Genomic DNA, 23,727 nt, shown 5'->3' on the forward strand with positions numbered 1-23,727 from the left:
CTGCCGGTAGCAGAGGCGGAACGGGCGCAGGTAGAGGGAGGAGGCGCAGGGCTGGAGCGCCAGCAACTCGATGGCCTCCATCCTGCCGGGCAGCGGCCGCCAGCAGGAGGAGGAGGAGGAGGAAGGGGAGAGGCCCGCGCAGCCGCGGCCGGGCAGGGACGGGGCTGGGCCGGGAAGGACCCGGCTGGGCAGGGCTGAGCGGGGAAGGGCCGAGTGGGCACGGCAGAGCGGGCAGGGCCGAGGCGAGCCAGGGGAGAGCGGGCAGGGACGGCTTGGCAGAGCCTGGGCTGAGCTGGGCAGAGCCGAGCTGGGCAGAGCCGAGCCGGGCAGGGCCAAGCGGGGCCTGGCAGGGCTGAGCCAGAAAGGACCCAGCTGGGCAGGGCTGAGCTGAGTTGGGAAGGAGCCGTCTGGGCAGAGCCTCGTAGGACTGAGCCAAGCTGGGCAGGGCCGGGCGGAGCTGAGCTGGGAAGGACCCAGCTGAGCAGACAGGGCTGAGCCAGGGCAGAGCGGGCAGGACCCGGCTGGGCCCAGCTGAGCCGGGCAGAGCTGAGCTGGGATGGATCCAGCTGAGCTGGTAGGTCTGGGTGGGCAGAACCTGGCAGGGCCGAACCGTGCGGACAGAGCAGTGCCAAGTGGGCAGGGCTGAGCCGTGCCAGGCAGAGCAGAGCACAGCCAAGCGGGCTGGGCCGAGCCAGGCTGGAGCCGGGCAGGGCTGAGCCAGGCCTACCCAAGCGGGCAGGACCTGCTGCCCGTGGTGGCTCCCAGCTCAGCGCAACTGGCAGCTCCCTCCCTTGCAGGCCGGCCTGCGGAGCTATGGCAGGATGGGGTCTCCTGTCCTCTTCCCTCTGAGAGGAGCCAAGAGAAAATTTGTGGAGAAGGACACGGAGGACTGTGAAGACGGAGGACCTTCTCACCATATGAGAAGGTGGACGTGAGCTGGCTGTGTGCGCTTGCAGCCCGGAAGGCCAACAGTATCCTGGGCTGCATTGAAAGAAGGGTGGCCAGCAGGTCAAGGGAGGTGATTCAGCCTCTCGACTCTGCTCTTATGAGAGCCCATGTGGTCCAGCTCTGGAGCCTTCAGCACAGGAAAGACATGAACGTGTCAGAGAGAGTCCAGAGGAGGGTCACAAAAATGATCAGTGGGCTGGAACACCTCCCATATGGAGAGAGGATGAGAAAGTTGAGCTTGTTCAGCTTGGAGAAGACATCAAGGAGACCTTATTGTGGCTTTTAAGTATTTAAAGGGGGCTTATAAGAAAGATGGGGAAAAGCTTTTTAGCAGGACCTGTAGTAATAGGACAAGGGGTAATGGTTTTAAACTAAAAGAGGGGAGATTTAGGTTAGATATTAGGAAGAAATATTTTAACGCTGAGGGTGGTGAAACACTGGCACAGGTTGCCCAGAGAGGTGGTAGGTGCCCCGTTCCTGGAAACATTCAAGGTCAGGTTGGATGGGGCTCTGAGCAACCTGATTCAGTTGAAGATATCTCTGCTCACTGTAGGGGGTTGGACCAGAGGTCTTTCACGGTCACTTCCAACCCAAACCATTCTATGACTCTATGAAATACTGTTGTTCACTCCCAAAGCAGGGACGTGACAGCAGCAAATGGTGACCTCATTGCCTCAATACTTCTTTGTGATCTTTTTCTCCAAAGGTCGGTCAGTGTTCTCCAATGGTAAGTTCTTGCCTTGTTACAGCAAAATTGATGGGGTACTCTTGCACTAAACAGAAACCAGGCTTCTCCTTGGAGGGCTTGATGTAACCTATATCATGAGTTCTACCACAGGTTGTGCCAATCCTGACTGTACATCAGGTATGGCAGAATGAGGACCTTGCTGTTGAAAGAAAAATGTCTTATGTGTGCCTGTGTGTTGTGTTCATGTCAAAATGGGAGTTGTATGGAAAGTGCAGGGGGCCTACATGAAAGCTATGGAGGGGCTTTTTATCAGAGAGTGCAGGTGCAGGATGAGGGGCAACGGTTTTAAGCTGAAAGAGGGGAGATTTAGATTAGATCTTATGAAGAAATTTTTGACTGTGAGGGTGGTAAGGCACTGTTACAGGTTGGCCAGAGAAGTCGTGTCTGCCCCATCTCTGGAGGTGTTCAAGGCCAGGTTGGATGAAGCTTTGAGCAACCTGATCCAGTGGGAGATGTCCCTGCCCATGGCAGGGGAGTTTGAACTGAATGATCTTCAAGGTCCGTTCCAACCCAAACCATTCTTGATTCAATGAAATTCACTGGTAACCTGCAACACGTTATTTGGTGCTTCTCAAACTTTCAGGGCCAGGTTCCAGTTGTGACCATGCATCTAGCCCATGGCAGAAGAGTAAATGCAGCCTCATTCCACTCATCTGGCTGTTTTCAGCCAGGAAGTTACAAAATAATTACCCTCTCCCCTTTTACTGCATTTTTTTAAATAAATCACTGTTAGATGTGATTTCCTGAATTTCATGGGAGTTTGATCATCATCATGCAACATTAGGTTAGATTAGCTCTGGTGTTTTAGTATTCCTAGTAAAGATTTTTTAGATTCATGAGCAACAGGGCTCACAATTTGTCATGGTCATTATCTCTCTGATTTGTGTTCAGTTTCCATGCAGATGTTTCAGTGTACAGCTATTTCAGTTGCTATATAAATCCAATTATTTTGCCAATATATATTGACTGCACTGAGAATAATCTGAAGTTTCTGTCATCAGTTTCTTTTTTCTCTTCTAGACTTCCACTGCATCACTAAGAAAATTTATTATCATGTGCTAGTAAGAGTCTTAGCAGTATGGCTAAAAAGGACAGATCCAGCAATTATGAAACTTGCTACGAAGTAAATGACGCAGTGCTCGTGTTTCAGAACATTTACTATTAGTTCTGCTAATGCAAGTGAAAAAATAAAAAAATGTTTTGTGAGACTGAAAAGTGGTTTATTTGAAAAGTGGTGTTTGTAAAGCTATCGTAACAAACACGCAACTAAATGTGTTTATTAGCTGACTTTGGAAGTATTTGTGTAACTATTTTTGTGTCTTTGGGTATGCCTTAATATTTCTGCTTTGTTCAGAATGGTCTTGAGGTCATTCAGCGCTCCTGGGAACTTAAGCTATATTTTTTCTATTAAATTATTTCATTCTCCCAAGTCCAATTTAAGTATAAACACAGTTTCCATACACAGCAAGTTTACAGTATCTCTGTTTGTTTATGTTAAAAGTTACCGGCTACCCAGGTCGGCTCAGCCAGTTAGATTGCCCTCTTCAATAAACATTCTAACACCACTTTAAGGTTATGAGTGTGTGTGTGTTTTGGGGAACATGTCATAGCATGTGATGGATTGCTTATTCCATTCTTGGTCTTAGGTGGGAAGCATTTGGAGTTCTGATGTGTCGCAGACCTCATCTTGATAATGTATGTGGAACAGTAGAATGCAGCGTCACAGGAAAACACATTTCAGGGTGCTTTAGTGTTAAGAGTTGCAATTGAAGTAGTCTTCTTTGTTGGAAAATGTTCTTTGTGAATATGCTAGCTGAACTAACAGGTTGAGGAGCTGCCCTAGCGCTACCATCCTAAAGGTGAAATCTGAGTAAGAAAGTAAAAAGAAAAAATTTGTCCTGCATACTGCGTCTGCTGCTGAGCAGCCAGACCTAAATTTCATTAGAATTCTTTATTAAGGCCTAGATATCACATGCAGTAAATGCCTTTGCCTTTGCTAAAACAGTCCTGGGAGGGAAATGCTCCTCAGCTCCCACTTACTCCAAAGAACAATAACAAAGTGGTATAACCTAATTTTGGATGGGTGAGATGGACTTCTGCCTTCCTGTTCCCTTGCACTACTCTTGTAGCTCGCCTATGCTAACTGACACAGTGGTTCTTACCTGGCTCAAAATGCATTGGGTTCACAGCAGAGTGCAAGAGGACATAATCCTTTACTCAGCAGCTCAGCTCAGGGATCAGGAGGGCTGTGTTCACACATGTAGACCCACCAGGACAGATGTGTTCACTATGTACTCACCACTTCTGCTGGAGTAACTTAATTCCCAAGGACGTTAGGAGACCAAGTGCGTTTTCTCAGAGTACTGCCCGTATGGATTTAGAGCCTTGGGTAATAATCAGCTTGAAGATCTCTTGACTTCCCTGTGTCTCTGCTGCTTTTTTAAAGCAGAAGTGCTAGTGATGGTGTTCTTCCAGAAACTCTTGAAAATAGACATTCTTAATGCTAGAGTGTTTGAGGACTGTGTTCATGTCTGTTAACTTCAGTGAGATGGTTCCAATACTGCACTTTAGGCCCATGCTAACTGCTTGCAAAATCTTCTGGTTTTGATTAGCACTACTCCGTACAATTTACATTTCTATGATACTGTCCCTGCATCATCAGCTCCCAAGCTTCTTAAATCCTGGATTACTCTTGGCAGTCAGAGTTCCTTTGCAGAGCACTATCCATATTTACCATTATGCTGCTAATTGAAATAGCTGCCAGGGATAGGTGTCCAAAAGCCAACTGCCTTGTGCCGGCTTATCTTCCTTGCTAAGTGTTACTGTTAATTTGACTCCCTCCAAACCAAGAAGGTGTCAGAATGACAGGTTGCCTTTCATTACATTAAGTACATTCCTTTATCTTCCTTAAAGTGGCTTCTGTGAATGTTGTTATGAGAAGTGTCCTCAAGGATTCTTTATTTTCCCGTAGCTGCTGGTCTTCTGCTGTAAAATACTGAAGTCTCAATGTTTTGTCTCCACAGGATATAAGAGGTCTGAGAATGGTTTGTATAACAGCATGATAAAGACCCTAATAAAGAAAAGGATGGGACAAGCATGAGTAAAAGCTTGTTTCTTTCTTGGAAAGAAAGCAGGGTAGGTTCAACAGGTGAAGAGGGCAAAAGAGAAGTGTCCTGTCTGGAACTAAAGAGTCACTGGGATTTCTTATAGAAAATGAAGTGTTCACATTAGCATTAAAAGGCTTGTTTTACAGGCTACAGTTCCTTAATTTAACAAACTTCTTTTTCCTTCGAAGCATTGTTTGCTCACTTGTTAGTTTGTGAGTAACTTTTACTACCAGTAAAATATCCAAACCATTTTTTTTGTTGTTTTAAAAAGAATCCCCTTCAGCTTGAAGTTTCTGCCAGCACGGTCCTTCCCTTCACTGTAAAGGCAGGCAGACACACAGTCCATGGGCATGTACCTCAGAGAGGGTCAAGTTGCATCCTCATTAGCAGTTTATTTTATCACTGTTTGGTTTGGGACACAAGAGGAATGTTTCCCACGCAGGCCTGGTGCTGCTGCCCTTCTGCTCCTGGTGGTGGCTTCAGGAGCCACGCTTGCCCTCTCACTTCTGTGCCAGATGTGGGTGTGCGAATAGTCCAGACAGTCCTCAGCCCCACTGTTTACCCTGAATTGGCACCCAGGAATGTCCCTTGGCGTATTTTCCTCTTCCTGCTGGAGCTTAGCAAGGTGCCTGAGCTGCCGGGTTCGTTCATGCCTCGTTAGGTAATGCATTTTCTGTAGTGATTTTTATGTACGTGAGTCTCTGCAAGTGCTTTTAAATTCTGACAGGCTTGCTTTGCTCTTTGATGTGCCATTGTTCTTGAACAAAAGTCATCAAGCCCTGAGCCTCTTATGTCTCCAGACGGCTCATCAATATATTGCGTAGTATCATTGTGCCAGCAACGTGCCCTCGTGGCCAAAAAGGCCAATGTTGTCTGGGGATGTATCGAGAAGACTATGACCAGCAGGTTGAGGGAGGTCATCCTCCCTCTCTTCTCCGCCCTAGTGAGACCACACCTGGAGTCCTTTGTCCAGTTCTGGGCTTTCCAGCACAAGAAAGACCAGGAGCTACTAGAAAGATTCCAGCGGAAGGCCACAAAGATGATGAGGGGACTGGAGCATCTTTCTTGAGGAGAGGCTGAATGATCTCAGTCTGTTCACCCTGGAGAAGAGGAGACTGAGAGGGGATCTTGTCAATGCTTAAAAATATCTAAAGGATGGACTCTTCTCAGCCGTGCCCAGCTACAGGACAAGGGGCAACAGGCACAAACTGGAGCATAGGAAGTTCCACCTGAACATGAAGAGAAACTTCTTTACTGTGAGGGTGATGGGGCACTGGAACAAGCTGCCCGTGGAGGTTGTGGAATCTGCTTCTCTGGAGATATTCAAAACCCACATGGACATGTTCCTGTGCATCCTGCTGTAGGTGAACCTGCTTTAGCTGGGCGGGGGGGGTGAACTGTGCGACTTCCAGAGGTGCCTTCCAACTCTGACCATTCTGAGAGTCTCTGATTACTTTCTTACATTTCTTTTGGTATTTATGAGTACTTAGATACTGCAAGTACGCAAGTGTGAGCAACTAGAGGCATGCTAGCTTTGAGTTCTCAGCTTTCATTTCTAACCCTCATGGTTGCAGAAAAAGAAAAGCCAGGAAATATAAGCTATGGCAAATGTATGGGTTTTGAGCTGCTAAACACAGGTCCTGTGCCAAGGCAATGCCTTATATATAGTAGAAAGGGCTTGATGTTGGGGTGACAGATCACCTGGATCCCCAGCTCGGGGCAGAAGAAAGCCGGCAAAGGCTGCTGAAGCAACGGGTGGTGGCTGACCCAGGATCCAGCTGCGTGCCCAGGTCAGCCCCATCCAGCAGCAGGCAGCTGGGATGCCTGCGGAGCCATTGTCTTCTGTCTAGGAACTACTCTTAGAACTTTCTTCTCCTCATCATCTTCCCAGGCCACATGCAGTTGTTGTTGAAGTCACATAAGCGTATCAGGAAGGATGGACACCTTTGCTGTAAAAGGCTTAGTGAAAAAGATGAACGAAAATGGCCAGAATCCAGTATATTTTGTAATCTTATGTTGGGAATTCTGACAGCTGGCAGCATGAAAACTTGTCCTCTTCATGTGGTCCATCCATGCATTGCCACAGAAACGTTCATTTTGTGTGCCTCTCTGGGGATCAGACGCAGGTTCTTTCCGTAATGAAGTGGCTGTTGTGAAGTTTGCCTTCTAAAGTTTACCCCTTAGGCTCCTGTGGGAAAGCAAGCCTGAAGCTGCCAATATCTGGCTTTTAATTATTATTCAGTTCTGGGGCATAATCAGCCCTGGTTACATTCATGAAAGTCAGGAATCATGCTTATGCAATTCTTCTGGCATTGTAAATAGAGCCCTAGAGAAATTTTTATTTCAGTAGTAACTTTTCTGAGAAATGACTTTTTTTTTATTTAAATAATTTACATTTCTATTATGGAATATAAAATTAGAGATCCACACTGCAATCCATAACATTACGTTCCTACAATTTTATTCCCCATTAGTTGGTTCAGAGCTGCTTTGATCATAGGAATAGCCTCAGTATGGAGAACTCAGAGTAATTATTCCTGTATGGCTTTGCAGAATTTGGTTCATAAGGACTCACAGCATAAGCAAGACAGGAATTGTGTGTGGTATTGCGGATACGCATCACTCCAAGTTAGAGGAATGTCTCAGTTTGTTGCCCTTAGATGTTTTCATTAGCTCCTCCTTGTTTTCATAAAATTGAAGTGTGTCTCTCTCAGTGAGAAAGGACTGTCTTAGTCTTTACTTTTTGAAGTCAAACACTCCTCGGTGACTGTACAGGAAAACTCACCTGTGTCTTTTAGAGTAGTGTGACTTCCCATAAGAGCTGAAATTTATCCATCTGCCTGGTGAAATGAAGGGCTGATATGAAGCTCTTTTATCAGTATTTATCGTTATTAAAATACTTGAACTAAATATGGTAAGGAAAAATAATTGAAACATATTCAATGTAGATATAGATATGGATAGCATGACTTGTAAAATCGATCTCTCTAAAAATAGTGGAGGAAAAAAGCTCTTCAACATAAATATGTAACTAATATGTCAATTAGGCAGTTCATTAGATATTCATAATATAGTATGACAAGTTGCAATATGGTATAAAGTAGAGAGAGAGAGGTGAGAACATGGGAAGTAAATGCTGATTTCTAGCTTTTCAGCTGGGGGAAGAACAAATCATAGTCTGTGAAAAAATAAGTAACAATATGCATGCAAAATTAAGATACTTTTAAATTATTTTAATTACTATCCACCAAATGTTGCCTACAGCTAACAGAGTGAAGACGATTAGAGGGAGGACTTCGATTTTTCAGTAAGCTCCTTTAGTAAGGAGGGAAAAACAGAAAATGATAACACCTTGTTGGTTGTATTACCCTACCACATACAGCTGCAGTCTGGATCTCATTGTGGTAGAAACTGTTCAAATACGGGCAGAGAAAGGGTATCTTTCCTGAAAGAGCTGAAAACTAATTCATGCAAAAGAACAAGACTAACATATAGTAATAAGGAACAGCTGAAGGAGAGTAAAGGAGTAAGAAGAATCTGCTTTTGTTTCCGCCATATGTATGCAGTAGAGCTGGAAGGAGAAAAGTATTTCGATTTCTCAGGGAACCTTGATGTTCAGATAGTTTGAAACTGCCTGTAAAAAGGACTGGAGCTGAAGTTTTTGGATAGTTGAATGTTGGCCATGGCTCTAGCCATGACCCTGGTATCTCTGAGCTCTCCAATCCCCGTGATACTGAGCTATGCCTGGTAGCTTGTCCTGGACTGCAGGCATTATAAGACCAAGGGTCCTTCATCTTCAGGCAGTTTGCCTAGCAAGAGTTGTTGTAGCTGTGGGAGCTGGAAGGCCTGGTCCTCAGGAGACTGCCAGCTGGGCTGCTCAGAAACCAGGACTGGCATAGCTCCAATGGATGGTTGCCTGTTTTCCGAAGGAATTCAATTGAATACTTGTCTGTATGGAATGTTTCTGATCAGTAAATTGAGACATTCCAAAGAAAAAACATAGTCAGAGGTTTGGGTTTTTTTCAACCAGACGTAGGAAGCAGGTAGCTGGCTTCTATTTTGACATATTTAAATATAAAGACATATATATGTGATTTATGAGATAGAAAGGTGAGGAGACACAATGGGCCATTTTTCTGCCTCTTCTTCATTAGACATAATGTATTTTCATATTTATTTGTATTGCAGCAGTACTTAGTAATGCAGAAGTTTATTGTTCTCATTGGTATCAAAACACAGAACAAACCACTCTAAATGCTTTTGTGAAATTCTTGTGGTTAGAAGGGAGTTGGAGGACAGCTCTGGGGAAGGACAGGGTAAGTTCTCCATAACTTAGTTCAAGGGGGTGTGATTTTTCATCAAGGAGTGTATGTGATTGAAGGACAGCATGGAGAACACAGCCTAGGATTGCTACAGCAGTGCGGGATGTGGGCTGCAGATAAGGGGCGACAGAATTTCAGTATAGGAAAGTTGAAGTCAGGAAGCAATACCGAGGGATCAGACTGACTGAGTTGAGGTGATTTTGCAAGTAACCGGCAATTAGTTGAGCTTATCTGTTGTTGAGAATTCACTGGAAAGTTAGAGTTAGGGTCCTTCAGCAACTGGGTCTCCAAGAGACTGGGTCTGCATAAGAATCAAGGTTCTGAAAAATAACGTCCCGGTCATCTTACACTGGATTCTGTTGACATTTACATTTTCTGACTTTTGAGTACTTGACTTGGAACCTTGCCCTTTTTTTTTTTTTCCTGGAAATATTCTGCATATTTAGAAATTTTCAATTCTTCTATTTTAAAAAAAAATATGCAGCGCAAAAATCAACCCTCCCCACCCTTTTGTATTTGTGAACCATATTGCTGGAGTTATTATTTTGTACTCTGTTCTTAGAGGCTGCAGAGGCTTCCAGAGCACTTCAATTGGGGGTTTGGCCATTAGTATGCTCACAGTAAAACCGAGCCTAGAGATATCCAATTGTAATCTCTGCTGATCTCCTGAAGCAGCCTATTTTCACTTTATTTTTGCAATGCATCTTCTCTTAATGCCTATTCCTTGCCTGCAGCCAGTTCATTAGAAAGCCTGCAGAATGGAAGAGACTGATGTATCTAACGTTGATAGGTCAAAAGACCAAAAGAAAGGCACTGTGTCTTTGTACCTGCTTGGGTACAAGGATGTTGCACCTCAGCTGAACAAGACTGACAAGACATGGGGCATTAGGTGTGCAAGGGGTATAATTGCTTTTTGAGTAGCTAGAGAGCTAGTTGCTTTTTTTGCTGCGACTAGATCTGAGATTCTTATAACCAAGCAGGCTGTATATAACCAGAAAAATGCCCATATAACACATTAACCCCATAACCATATAACCAAGAAAATGCTCTCCTTCATCACCATCAGGAATTCTATCCCGTGTTGACCGTAGTGCTCTACAATAACTACTACATTTTTTTACTTGGTATTTTAAAGATATACAATCCATGTATGCTAATACATCTGCATGAGAGATTGTCATGACTCAGTGCCAATCCTTGGCAGAAACAATGGAGCAGACTCACAAACAGGTGGTTCTCGTCACTGGGTGCATAATGCTGTATGTATGCATTTTAGCCTTTTGCCTAACGCCCTGATCCCGTGGAGAATGCAGGTCTTTCAGGACTTAGATATGGATGCATTTGCTGGAGAAGATAACCAAGTGCTGCTTTCACCGAGGCATCCCCCTTGGTACCTTTATAAATATCTCCAGGCGATCAGGTAAAACGATAGTACATAATCTGTCATTGCTAAGGACAGCATTGCTGGTTTACGTACGTAAGAACGGAAAATATATTCAGAGTGAATGTGGATGTTCTGTTCTTCATTCATGTGTGACCAAATTCTAATCACTTTCAGTCTGCCATAAATCCAAAATAACCAGCTGAAGTCAGTGTAGTTCCTGAGGATTTGTGCTACTGTAAATGAGAACAGAATGCAGAATTTTTTTCTCCCTCTCTCTTGTAATAGTGACAAGAAAAGCTGGAATGCCAGCTTGGCATTATTTCTTTCCTTTGCTTGTGTTGTCATAAATGGACATCATTTAAACCTTCTTTTTTTTTTTTTTAATATTTGAAATATAACAGAAGGAGAGCCTTGATGGTTTCTTATTTTACCAGAATATAAACATTGAAAGTAATTTTTCTTTTACACATGAGTTAGGAAGTATAATTTACTTGAAAGGACCCTATTATATACTCAGTACTATATTTGTTTATCTAATTGAATAGAAGAGCATTTACTGCAGTTTCAAAGTTAAGCCAATAAACATTTGTCTTTGTGTTGCAGCAGCGATGTTTGACAATTGGATTGGGCAACACCCATTTTAACTTATGCTTATTTTATAGTATTGACGAAGCAAAACATTGAGTGTGCTTTCACTCCCTTGCTTACACCGTTGCCACAGGTTGGGTATTTGGCAAAAAAATGCCAAAAGCCTTTCTTACAAGTTGCTTGTGTTACTTCCATTGTCTGTGTTTCCAACAGCACTGGCTCGCCTCACAGCTTTACATTTTGCTTCACATATCCCGGGATACATTCTGTGTGCACCAAGGCATAGAGAAATGAGTGGCAGGATTTTAAATGGAGCTGCATGTATAATTTCTCTTAAGAAGAAATCAGCAGAAAACAAACCAAACCTTTTTTCTCTCATATGCCACACTCACACCAAACCTTCTGTCCATCCACTCTGCCTACTTCAAATCCAGAAACACCGTGTTTATAACAGTGCTTAGAGAGGTTTTATTTTCACTATCTATTAGATGGTGCTGTTGGCATTCTAAGGAATAAAAATATTTAGGATTACTATTTTTCTTTCTTTTTTTTCTTTTTTTTTACTCTCTAAGTGGTATTCAGGATTGCACTGTATCAAATAGCTCCTGGAACATCCTTCCCAAACAGTTCCTTTTGGGAGCAGGATCACCGTGCTCGTTCTGAAGCTGTGCCAGTGCCTGAAGTACGTGGGGACTACAGATGAGATCTTTGTTACAGAAGCATGGGTTCGATTCACCATTCCTGGCTATGTAGTAAGTGCATTCCTGACTGTATATTACATCGTTTTTATTTTCCTGGGATAGCATTGCACTTTGTCTCCTCACTGAAAGAGCTACGTTCATTAGCTACAGGAAGTCCTGCTAAACATCCATAACCTTACATTAACAGCTGCTGGAAGGTCTTTGAATGCCCAACGATCAGGGGAGAGTTTGCAAGAGATTTGGTGTTCTTTGCTGTGTTTTTTTTTTTGCTTCAGCCTGCTTAACCATCTAAACTTCTGTGAAAAAAAAAAAGGGCAGTTAATCCTTAAGGTTGTGAAGAAAACTTTTAAAACATGCACTGCATGGATATCAATGCAGTAGTGTCTGCAAGCAGAAAGATATGCTGAGAAGCAGTCTGAAGGATTAAAGGAAAAAGAGCTGCAAAGCAGTCATGCAACTTCGATATCATCAATACAGTACAGGGGATCTGCAAGTCTGCAGGGAGCCCTGTCTTGTTTTACATTGTTGATAGATTTGGTTTTGCCAGTGGCTCAAGAGAAACCCAATTTTCTCTCCTGTTGATTTGTGCTCCCTCCGTTTTGTATAGACAACTCCCATTACTTCCTTTGGCAGTGCACATGGATAGCTGATTCAGTAATGGACCTGATTGGAAAAAAAAATTCCAATCTATAGAAAATAAATTTGTGTTTCTCTGCTTGCTTTCTGCACTTCCCACACAGGGACAACAAACCTCTAAACAAAAACTGTTTTAAAAGCTTTGGGTAAAAGAAAAGCATTTTCTCACAACTAGAAAAAAAAAAAAAAAGAAAAAGATCATGACTAAAGAATGATGAGTTTTTTGAGTTCAACTGTTTTGATCACTATCTCTGTGGGTGAGATTTAGCAGGATTTCTACAGAACCTCTCCAGAATAAACTGTTGTTCATGCTACGAGGAATACTCCATGTCCAGCTTCAATCCAGCCTATGGGACGAACCTTCTGCTGATATAATGTTGCTGGTTTGGGTAGAAAAAAATGAATCCTTACATTCTTCTAGATTTCACCTCTGTAATGGTAAAACAATAGGATAATCAAAGAAATGTCCATCAAATGGGTTTAGATGTTTGTATTCAGCACCCTGTAACACGTAGGTGCCTGGCAGCTCTAGGTTGTTGTTGCTGCTGCAAATGCACATGCAGGACCATACACGGTACCACTTGCTTTAATAGCAGTAATTAGTAGGCTAGTAGAATAAACAAAGATTTTATGTAAATGAGGTGTAATCCATTCATGGATGATTCTGGGACAAAGTCTGCATCCCATGCTTGTCACCAGCCAGTGCCCTTATCGAAGTATACAGTGTCCAGTATATGTTTCACCAGGTATTACTGCAAAATCTTTATAACAGACCGTCTATTTTTCGCATTAGCTATATTGCTCAGATAGCCTGGGCCTCAAGAACAGCTCCACAGTGTCAGTAGTACCTGCTGTATTCTCCAGTTTCAGTTCAGGTCCCAGCTTTAACTCACAAAAAAATTGCAGTATCTTTGCGTACCTGCATTTTGCCCATTGCACCTACACAGGGAGATGCTGTATTGCGTTGCAATACCAAGAATTACTGGTAGGAAGCTACAGTGAGGCAAGTTTCAAGAAGAAATAACATGTTTCCAACAATGGGGACCATTCATCACTGAAGCACAAGTTCCAGGGGAAACCATGTCCTCGTAGCTGATAACCAATACCATATTGTTTTGAAGTTTGTGGGCAAGTTGACAGATTTCACTAAGTTTCAGCTGTTACAGGACACAACGTGAGTAGGGATTTCTGTGGGGAGAAGTGCGTGGCAGAAAGCATGTTTGTTCCAGTCCACCATTAGCTCCTGTCTCCTCTTTCCTGGTGTCCACCTGTGTTCCCAGTAGAGAGTCTCAGGAGGACAACCTGCAGCACTGGTGTCTTTTTCACCTGCAGCTCAGTGACAATAGGGCTTCTCCCTTGCTGTGCGAGGCGTTGTAGGGGGAAGAGGACTTAGGTTTCATGTTTCTGCCTATTTATCCTTCCTCTTACTCTTTCCTCCCTTGATTTGGGGGAGTTAAGTGCTACTGGGTAAAAAGGGTGGGAGGTCTGCCTTTAAAGGAGATGAATCCTCGAACAGAACAGGAGTCGTCAGGCTGTTATTTCTGCCTGGCTGCAGATAATAACAGAAGTCTATGCTTTTACCAGGTTTTGCATCCAGACAAGACAAGATGCTTGAAGCCCTCAAGTGTTGTTAGTATCTGCTGTCGGCCAACAATGTAGAAAGTGTAGCACTCGAGCCCCAAAGTCCTGGAGATTGGCCATGATATAGTGAGGATTCAAAATAAATAAGTATTTCAGTTTCTCTGCACTGAGTCCTTTATGTTTTTCTATACAAACTTGGAGGCTTGACGAGTCTTTCTTAGGATTGTGCTTTCTTGTCTTCATATTCTTAGATACTCAGTGCTGTAGAATAACGAAACACATCTGAAGACTTGTGATAATAGCCTTAAAACTGGCAACACTGGATGCTACTATACCAGAGAATGGGACTGTTGTGAGACTGAAGGTGAAGTCTTGATTTTAGTTGCAGAAGTAATTTTAACAGACACCCACATGTGTTTAATAAAACCAGATTTCCACCTTTCCAACTCCAGTTTTAATCATAGCAGCACATTTTGCAGTTCCCACTCAAGCCAAGCTGTATGTGGTAGTAATGGCAATGTTGTAGAAGCAGTGAGAGTCGAATCAAACACCATCACAACTGATCTCATGCTTCTCAGCTAGCAAACTGAGCAGGAAAGTGTTAAATCTCTTCCAGCAATGCTACAATGGGAGACGTTCCAGTCATCTTTACTTCCTAAAGTCACTTGCAAACCAAGTAACTAAGCAGATCCTCCAAATTAGGTCATCTGCTTAATTCTGCAAGATTTTTATTAAAATGAAATGTGTTGTGTGTTTCTCCTCCCAGACAGAAAACAAACATTGGCATTTAGAGTGGTGGAAGAGGAATACTTGGTGCTGGGCAACTTGATTAAAGTGTATTCCTTGTAACGAGCGGTGCCTCCCTTATCCTGCCATTGTGTTCAGGCAAGAAAAAAAAGGAGGGCCTGCCCTTTTCCATTGTATAGTCACATTTTCCAAGTTCAGCCAAAATAGGTTTTATAAAAAGCTTTAAAAACAAAAAAGATGAACTTTGTCTTTTAGTAAACCACTGAGGCAACTCTGAAATGAAAGCAATCTTGTGCATTTTCTGCACAAGTTAGTGCTCTGTGTAACCTGTCAGAGGAGGAAAATAATACTGATAAAAATGGTCATGGGATAAATGTTATTTGAGCTTTGCTTAAACGTTTGCTACTAAAATTGAAGCTTTTCTTTTTACTTAAAATACTGGGGAAGGTCATAGAGGAAGAAACAATTTGCAGCAGAAGACACTGCGTTTGAACTGTTATATTTTTATCACTGCCATCACCAATGCCATCTACATTTATCATCTGCCAGCGTACATTAAACTAGCAATCTGCTAATGTATTAACAGGAATTATTAGCTGTAATGGCTCAATTCAGTCAGCTTTAATGGAAGAATCCCAGACTTTCTGCATCGTGTTTACCATTACCCAGAGACAGTTGCTTATGGGCATTCACCTGTGTGCAAACGGGGCATGAAAAAATAAAATTGTGCGTCATATGCTTAGATTTTGGAAACATTAAAAAGAAGCTGTAGTCAGTAGATAGATATAGGTATCCTCAAAAAGAAACCAGACCAAAGAAAACCCAAGTCTTAGGCTAAGCCATGTCCTCAGCTCTGTTTTGTGGCACTTTTATTTGTTTTAAAGACTCAGCATGGATTTTCCTCGGTGTCTTTACATGATGAGTTTTACTGTACTGGTTCCACCAGTGCCAGACTTGGTAAACAAGGTTGTACCCAGGGAAAAACAGACATGGTTAAAAAGGTCTGTGTTGCCAGCCAAAATCTGGTTGGGTTAGTATGGGCTTCTAGCAGCCAAAATAAAACAGTTGTGCAGGGCCAAGAATTTTTGAGATAGAGAGGGCTGGAGGAATTCTAAATATGCTACAGAAGTGGAAGCTACAGAACTTGGCAAAATCCTTGATCTAGTTAGAGAAACAACGCGTCTTGCTAGCCAAACAACAGGGTGGTGTCGAAAGAGAGAGTGAGATGGCAAAACCCTTGGGCAGGAACAACAGAGGATATCCAAGAAGGGGTGTTTGAGACCTGGGTCTGGATGGAGATTAAAAGTTATCTCTAATGAAATACCCATTTGATGGGATTTTTGTTTTAGTGTAAATTTAAATTCCTGACCTAAAAGTCTTCTTTAGTATGATCAAGGGATCTGTACCAACCAAATAATCCTGAGAGATCAAAAAAAACCCCGCAGCGTTCTTGAGAAATACATAAATGTAACGTGTATTTCTATCTGTACTTCCATGTATGTCTGTTAAATGGAAACAGTTTTGACATAATAGTTTAAATAATAGAGATAAACATTTCATGCCAGAATAGCATTAAGAAATTACAGTGAAGAATCTAATTTCCTTGTGCTTATCTTTAGTTCTGTATCGACACCTTTGTTTTCAGGTTTTCTTCTTTTTCTTCCTTACTTTAGGGATAATTGCACTCACTGTAGCTGCTTCATTGACAGAATGAAATTTATCTGTGGAACCTGCATTAGAGAACTTCATCATATAAATGCTTGTGCCTGGTTGGCAAGAGGATTAGCATAGTGATGTGGATATTTTTAAGGTCCCAAATTACACACTAATGTGTATTGATTGACAGGAAAGCAGTGCACATACCAGTTTTTCAACACAAAAGAGATAGATGCATTCAGCCAACATGGCTTTTTTTTCTGTATGATTTTCTTTGGTTTTAGCACCAAGCTCAATATAAAAGGAAGGTACTTTCAGTTAATTAAAATTACACATTTTATCCAGGAACACTTCAATAGATAGGTGTGTAAAAGGTAGAGATTTTATCTCACTCAAAGAGAACATGGTTTTTGTTGACTCTCACTCTTTGAATTTGTGTTTGTGGCTTATTACCATTGTAATCAACAAAGTATAAATCTCCTTCTAAGCGCTTGCTCTGCTGGTGTCTGCATCCTAAGCCTGGGTTGCCGTAGCAGAATTCATGCCTGTGCCCCTACAGGGCCTGGAGCCTGACGAAGGGTGGAGACATGGCTCGTGCCAAAATATGCGAAGAATTGAAATGAAGATTCTTCTAACCCTATGCAACATGCGTTTTTAAAAAATGCCTAGATCTCTCATCAAAGTAAAGTGTAATTAGGGATATTATTGCGTGCTTTCTTAATTGGAACAGCTTGTGACAGCAAAGTTATTTGGGAGGATTTCAACCTGACAACGGAGTGTAAGTGTTGTGCGTGCTCTGCTTGGCTGGAAAGGCAGTCTGGCAAATCCTCGTGCGTGACAAGCAGCTGAATGGCCAGGGACAGTGGAACTGCCCTGTGCCCAGAGTGATTCATGTGCAGAAAAGCTCAGATTTTTTGCTGTAGTCGTAATAAGATGCTGTTAAAATTCCTTTAGACTGCTAAATGGGGTCAAGTCAATCCCCTGTGGACGGTAGTGAACGTGTTAACAAGTCATACAGTAGTATTAAGTGCAATCCTTCCTCCAGAAGTATAAAGGATTGAACAAAATTTTGACCTATCTTGCAGTTATTGTCCCAAACTTGAACCCAGTGATGTCAATAAACAAACAAGAGTGCAATCGATCAAGTCCTGAAAACTTTATTCCCCTGATAACCTGCCATGACAAATAGATGGGAAGAATTCCCCTAGAGAGAGAGCACGGAGAGAGACCAGTAACATAGGCACAGTTGGGGAGGGATTGACACCAGATGGGGAAAAGATGCCTCTGTTTGTGTGCAATGGCTCTGCACTGCCATGGCCAGAGAAATAATACCTCAGGGACTACTCATCCAGACAGTCTGGCTAAGGGCCAGGTATTAATGTCTCTGGGTTCCCTTGTGGAAGCAGGGGAAGTGAAGAAAAGTGTTAGAAATGAGAATAAGATGAAAATGTTAACAGTGTCTGCTACCAGGACTCTTCTTAGCCAGCATACTGCTTGTGCAGCCCTACGGTAAACAGAGAAACAAGTTGGTTATATTTTACTTGTACTACTGCTAGTTTTCTTATGGTTAATAAAATAGTCTTTTATTTTCTTCAATACATTTCTTGGTGGAAGGAGACTGTAGCTGGAAAGATTTATTTTAATGCAGTGCATTGAGAATAGCTATTGCCTGACACTCAATAGTTAAGTTATGATGCATCGGACACTGGAGTAATAAAAACCTACTTGCTTTGATCTTGTAGTTAAAAAATGATTAAAGTATAGAATTGCATGTGCCGACATTAGACCTCCACCCACAGAGAGATTTAAAGCGGTCAGGGGAAAAAGGAAAGTGGAAAGACAGCTTGAATATAATAATTCAGAAATTGAGCTGCTTTGTTATTTCAAAGATGGTCGGAGTAAAAGGGATTTTTTTCATACCCTATTTGTTATACTAGATCTAAAAACCTTATCCCATGACATTTCCTCCTGTGTATAACCAAAAAGCTGAAAATTGCTAAGAAGAGGTAGCATAGCAGAGCGCTGTGTTTCTGTGTTTTCTGCTGAACTGAACTCAGTGAATATGAAGATTTGAGGATTCCCTCTTCTCCTCTTGGTACCTCCACGCTGCTCAGGGTGACCCCTGCCCTCCCTTCTGCTTGTTTCTGCAAACAGAAAAGACTAGAGTATTCAGCAATATGGTTTGTAGGGATGAAAAGGTTTCTACTTCTAGTAGTATGCATATTGTCCTCTTTCAGGCGCATGAAATTACCTTGTGGAATTGCAATTATGAACTTATTACTGATTTATCTAGTCGTTAAAGAATACAGAGATGTGTTGACTCGGGTTTCTGGCCCCTGCCACGTAAAATGCCCCAGTGAAGGCACACCCTTACACCCACACACGATCCTGGTTTAAGTCAGTAGGAAGCCTCTGGTTTTGAATAATCATTTTGTAGCCAGTATAGAAGACTTAAGAGAATATATTAGCTGATGCTTGCAGTATTACATATGCCCAGCCAAGTTTAGTTCTTTCATAGCAATGGCTCTACAAGTGCAAAGACAACATTTGATCTTGCAGTGTCCTTGATTATATTAGAAAATTTTGTTTCTCTGTCCAATTATGGATCCTTAACCTTTTGTCAAACATTCTTCAATGAAAGGAAAGGTTTTTATGATTAAAAAAATGAAGTAGCTTTTGTTAGAAATTACCCTGGAGATCAGACAGAGCCTTAGATCAAGGACAGTGATTGGGTTCCAGTAGTCCTGGGTTCATTAGTATAGACGTGATGACCCTGATCAGTAACTGCAGTTTGTCTGATGTTAATGTTGCTGTTGTCTGAGAATAAAAACCTAGAAAACACACCGTGTCATCTCTGAGACATGAGGTATACTAGCGCAAGGAGACTTTAAGACTCTGCTTTCTGGGGTCAGCTTTCATTTAGACAGGAATCAATGTTTTTGCATTTTAATTGACTCCCATGTTGGCAATGTCCTGCTGTTCTTTTACTGTGTCCTTTACCAGATGTTCATTGCTGAAGCACACGCTTTCAAAGAGTGTGTTGGATTTAGGGATCAGTAGGATTTTTCTAATGCACTGTTTTGATATGCATTGCCCTTCTCAATATCAAAATTTAAATACCTCATGTCTGGCCACTAGCGTGGACAAGAAGCTCCTTTTGTCCTTCCAAACAGCAGGGATCCACTTGCCATTTGAAGAGGTCCCAGACTGCTGCAGGACAAGCTCCTGAGGTGGCCTTTGGGAAAGCCATACTCATCCTCCCCATGTGGACAAGGGGAACCTTCCAACCCCGTAGAGTTTTCTCTGCGTTGTTTCCTGAAAGGATCATTTCTGTCCTGATCATCTGCAAAGCACGCTGAGATTTGCAGCAGGATGCCACGTTGGATGAGAAAAACAGTGTAAAACTCTCAGATTATTCTGTTGGAAGGTTTGTTTCTTGGACAATTTTGTATTTTCATTCCTCCATGTGCTCCCAGAGACAACAGCATGATGAGACAGGGTTTGCCTCTCGAAAGTGCAGCATCTCAGTCCCTCTGGGGTGTTAGTCCTTGAGAGCTTTGAGGTTTAGGATATCGATTAACATCGATTCAGTCTTGGCAGCAATTGGAAGTAGAAGCTTAAAAGCATGATGTTGCAGGAGATGTAATATAGTAGAAGTGCATAACACATGAATTAGGTTTAAATGGGGAGAAAAGTGACAGTTCCACACAAAAGCATGGCAAAGGAGATCTCCATGTCTTAGCCAGCTTCACCTGCACTAACAAATGTTATCTGCCTATAAGGATATATCCTTTGGGAAATGGGCACTCTTAGGCAGAGCTGTGAGTGAGAGGTGCCTACTCAAGAGTCATGGAGAACAGGGCATCACATGCCTTTGGGTTCCTCTAAAAATGGATGACATAAGGTATTCGTGGTTCAGTTCAGAGGGCTGAAGTTTCACTTGGTGTTTTACCACAGCATGATAGAAATGGATGTGTTTTAAATGGTCAAATCCTCTATGCCAAAGAGAAATAAATAATGTTTTCAAGTTAAAATAGCAAAGAACATCTTGAAACTTGTATCTATATAAATAAGCCCTCTAACTAATAGTAAATGACTATTTATAATTGCCTGTTGGGATGCCTGACATCAGATGGTTGTACTAGTAACATGAGAACAGTATCTGACAGGTTGGGAAAAACACATGGCAGGAGATGGGAATATTGATTTGTAGGCAAAAATTGGAAGGAGGAGGAGAGAGAACAGCCAAGAATGTGCTTTGCTTTTTAAGAAAGTGACATTCCTACCACCAAAACAAAAACCTGAGAAAGAAAGCACATTCCAAAATTATATCATCACATTCCTTCTATACAGACAAACATGCAGCACTATAGCTGCTGTTTCCTGTGTTTGTGATTTCCCTCAAAAAGTGTTTCAGCAAGAGATGTTTTCAAATAGGAAGAGAAATCAGTTTCAATGCCCTTTGGAGCCTCTTGGCAAAGTCAGACCTTCTCTCTGAGGCCGAAAGTGACCTAAATAACCATGCCTATGTTGGATAATACATTAGCTTCTAAATTTCTGGAGTAGGTAGAAAGTAGGTTTTCCTCTCTTCAGTGATGCTTTATAGAGAATATCTATATATTCTGAGCACCAGCTCTGTTTTCTGTTGGATGATCTTGGCTGACAGTAAACCCTGTGTGAGATTTTTGTTCGTGTTGTACTGAAACAGAGTCTGCAAAATGTCTTCGTTTTCAGGTTTGGAAGTGGCCTGTGGGGCTGAAGAAGATTTGTGTCAAGGTGATTCACCAGTGTAGCAAACCACTGCAGTACCTGACGAGGGATGTGGTGATTCTCTGTCATGAGGAGACCGGGGCAAGCCATAGTTTTTAAACCAATAACAACCACAAACTGAGACCACAGGGCTGTGCAGGAACTTCTGTATGAACTTCTCTGACCTGGGTCAGATTATCAGATCACGGTATCATGGCAGCCTCTCGGGCCTTAAAACCTGTATGATTACAAATCTGTGAATTTCAGTCATTGTCTGGATTTACTCTTCACCTGCTGATGAAGTCATCCAGACCTGGTGAGCTCTGAATGCACGGGCTGCCACAGCCAGACTTCAGTGTGGGTCTTTGCCTGTGCTCTACCATTTCAGATGTGGAGGAATGGAAGACGGGATGAATTCAAGTTCACCTGGAAGTATTTTACAAGCTAGCAAACCTATATTACAGCAGCAACACGTGCAGAGTCTCACTGAAACTGCAAGGCAGGTGACTTGCTTTTTTTCTGCTCTTTGCTGAATTCCACTCTGGTAGAACTTGGTGATTTTCCACAAAGTCAACCCTGCTGTGACTGAAGGGAGAAAAAAATCAGACCTGATGCATTAAGAAAAGTAAATCTTGAGATTCCTATGCTTTTTCAGTGTGTAGACTGCAAAAAAAACATGGATCTATGTATATTACTAATATGTTATGTATGTTATTCTGAATTCTGTTACTATGAATTCACAAACCCTGAATATTATCATCAACTAAGTGAACTCCTTGGAGATTTCCTTAATTATTTCCCCATATTCCTACCTTCTGTCATTAGCATCCTAAAGCCATCATGTAGGCACTGGCACTAACCTCTTGAGTGATTTCTGACAAGCTAATTCTCTCCTTTCCTTTCCATTTCGGTTATCTTTGCCATATCACATCTCTCTCACTGATTTCAAATGCAGATCTGCAGAGGCAGGGTCTGCCTGTGTAAGCATGAAGACAGAGTTACAGTGCAAACAATAAAAACCTATTAATAAAAGGACAGACATTTACGCAATTCCTGTCTCTGCCGAGTAGCTCGATCCTCGTAACAGGTCCATTTTGCACAAGTGATGCCAAATTATGACATCTTCACACGCACCAGGGTTGTTGTAAAATCTCATTTGGCTTCAAGCAAACTTTTTGGGTGAGGAACAAATCTGATGGTTCAGCAAAGAGAATTGCCATAACAAAACCACCTCTCTCATAGCCTTTTCCTAACCATTCTCCTTCTGATTGCGTGGAACTCCAAATCCTATTCTGCTTTTATATAGTGTGTGATCCTCCTCCATCCTGCTGCCCCCAGACTGACAGCTGTTCCTTCTGTCCTTGAGGCATTGAGGGAAAAGTATGCCTGGCTTATAACTCTTCCTCTCCTCAAAGCAAATGACAAGGCTATACGGCAGTTGCATGTTTCCTTTGTTATCCTTTTGTTTGAAGAAATAGGACTTGCACCTGACTGAGACTGCAGAGGCATTCAGTTAAACAAAGAAGTTTTATTTTAGCAACTGTTTAATGAAGAGGAAACTAATAGACAATCTTCTCTTCCTCCGGGTGAGGAAAGCATTGACAAATGCTATATTTACTCGTGAACTATGCAACCTGCAAAAAGATTTAATCCAGCTTATCGGGAAATGAATCCCCCCCTCATTTCTAACATGAACTTCAGAGAATGCGAGCAGCTCACACGGCACTGGAAACCCATGTTCCTAAAAGCATTTGTGGTGTTAAACAAACAAAAATCCAACAAACAAACAAAACCTGTGAAAAAAGGACATTTTTAGGCAAGCAAGTCTTCTGCCTATGTCATAATTTGGGATACACTTGTTGAGATAGGAAAACAAGGTGGCTTTTTGCTCTTCTTCCTCTGGGTGCTGAGTTAGCCTAGGGGCAGCGATGGCTGAACTGGACTGGTTTTAGGACTGTACTCAACAGATGGCATATTCCATGGAGCTCCATCTCCAGGACTAAGTATTGGCCTCAGTTACTCAAGGACTTTGGCGTATTTATTGCTGATGATGATTCATAAGGCACTTGAGAAGACAACTGGTTCTTTATATCTCAAAACAAGTTTCCAAGGCTGGATAGTATAGCTACTAACTGAGCTAATTAAAGTAGTTTTTTGTATGTGACAGGAAAAAGCTGATAACATCAAATCCTAATGGAGAGAGATGGGAGAATTTCCCTGAGATACATGCTTTGCCGCTGAGAAAGCAGAGCTTGGCAGATGGAGAAAAGGGGAACTGATTTCCGATTTAGCCTTCTATTAATGTTTTATAATTTTAAATTTAGCAAATAGTTCACTTTCTTCTGATCTTTGTGGACTCCAGTTTCCTTACTGTGGACCGCTAAAGGGAATTCTGTAAAAAATATCTACCTATACACATATCAGAAGTCTCTCCTGTCCAAAAGAACAGAGCACTCTCAGTACAATTTCTGCAGCAAATGTCCTTCCTACTAAATGAGGCTCAACATCCTCACTCTGTCAACATTTCCTCTGAACGCTGTGGCTTAGGTCCAGGTTTAGC

The 23,727-nt window shown here is 42.2% G+C and overlaps 1 protein-coding gene and 1 long non-coding RNA gene across 8 annotated transcripts in view; one reads left to right on the top strand and one right to left on the bottom strand.

The window, feature by feature from the left end:
* NUDT14 (nudix hydrolase 14) overlaps positions 1–3,592 on the bottom strand; it is a 65,953-nt gene extending 62,361 nt beyond the window's left edge. For 2 of the 6 annotated variants that reach the window (XR_008449942.1, XM_054066878.1), the window contains exon 1: positions 1–3,592. Coding sequence is in view for 4 of the 6 variants with exons in the window: in XM_054066878.1 (XP_053922853.1) it covers positions 1–917 (917 nt within the window). In the remaining 2 variants the exon portion in view is untranslated. The other 4 variants (XM_054066877.1, XM_054066880.1, XM_009564390.2 and 1 more) reach the window with 4 other exon arrangements.
* The window catches only part of LOC128852228 (uncharacterized), a 26,734-nt gene continuing 4,566 nt past the window's right edge, over positions 1,560–23,727 (top strand). The window contains exons 1-3 of one of the 2 annotated variants that reach the window (XR_008449944.1): positions 1,560–1,675; positions 11,670–11,849; positions 21,153–21,670. This is a non-coding gene — a long non-coding RNA (uncharacterized LOC128852228). The remainder of the gene's footprint in view (positions 1,676–11,669; positions 11,850–21,152; positions 21,671–23,727) is intronic. The other variant, XR_008449943.1, reaches the window with a different exon arrangement.

This window comes from Cuculus canorus, chromosome 5 (assembly GCF_017976375.1).
Source record: "Cuculus canorus isolate bCucCan1 chromosome 5, bCucCan1.pri, whole genome shotgun sequence".
NCBI classification, from domain to species: domain Eukaryota; kingdom Metazoa; phylum Chordata; class Aves; order Cuculiformes; family Cuculidae; genus Cuculus; species Cuculus canorus.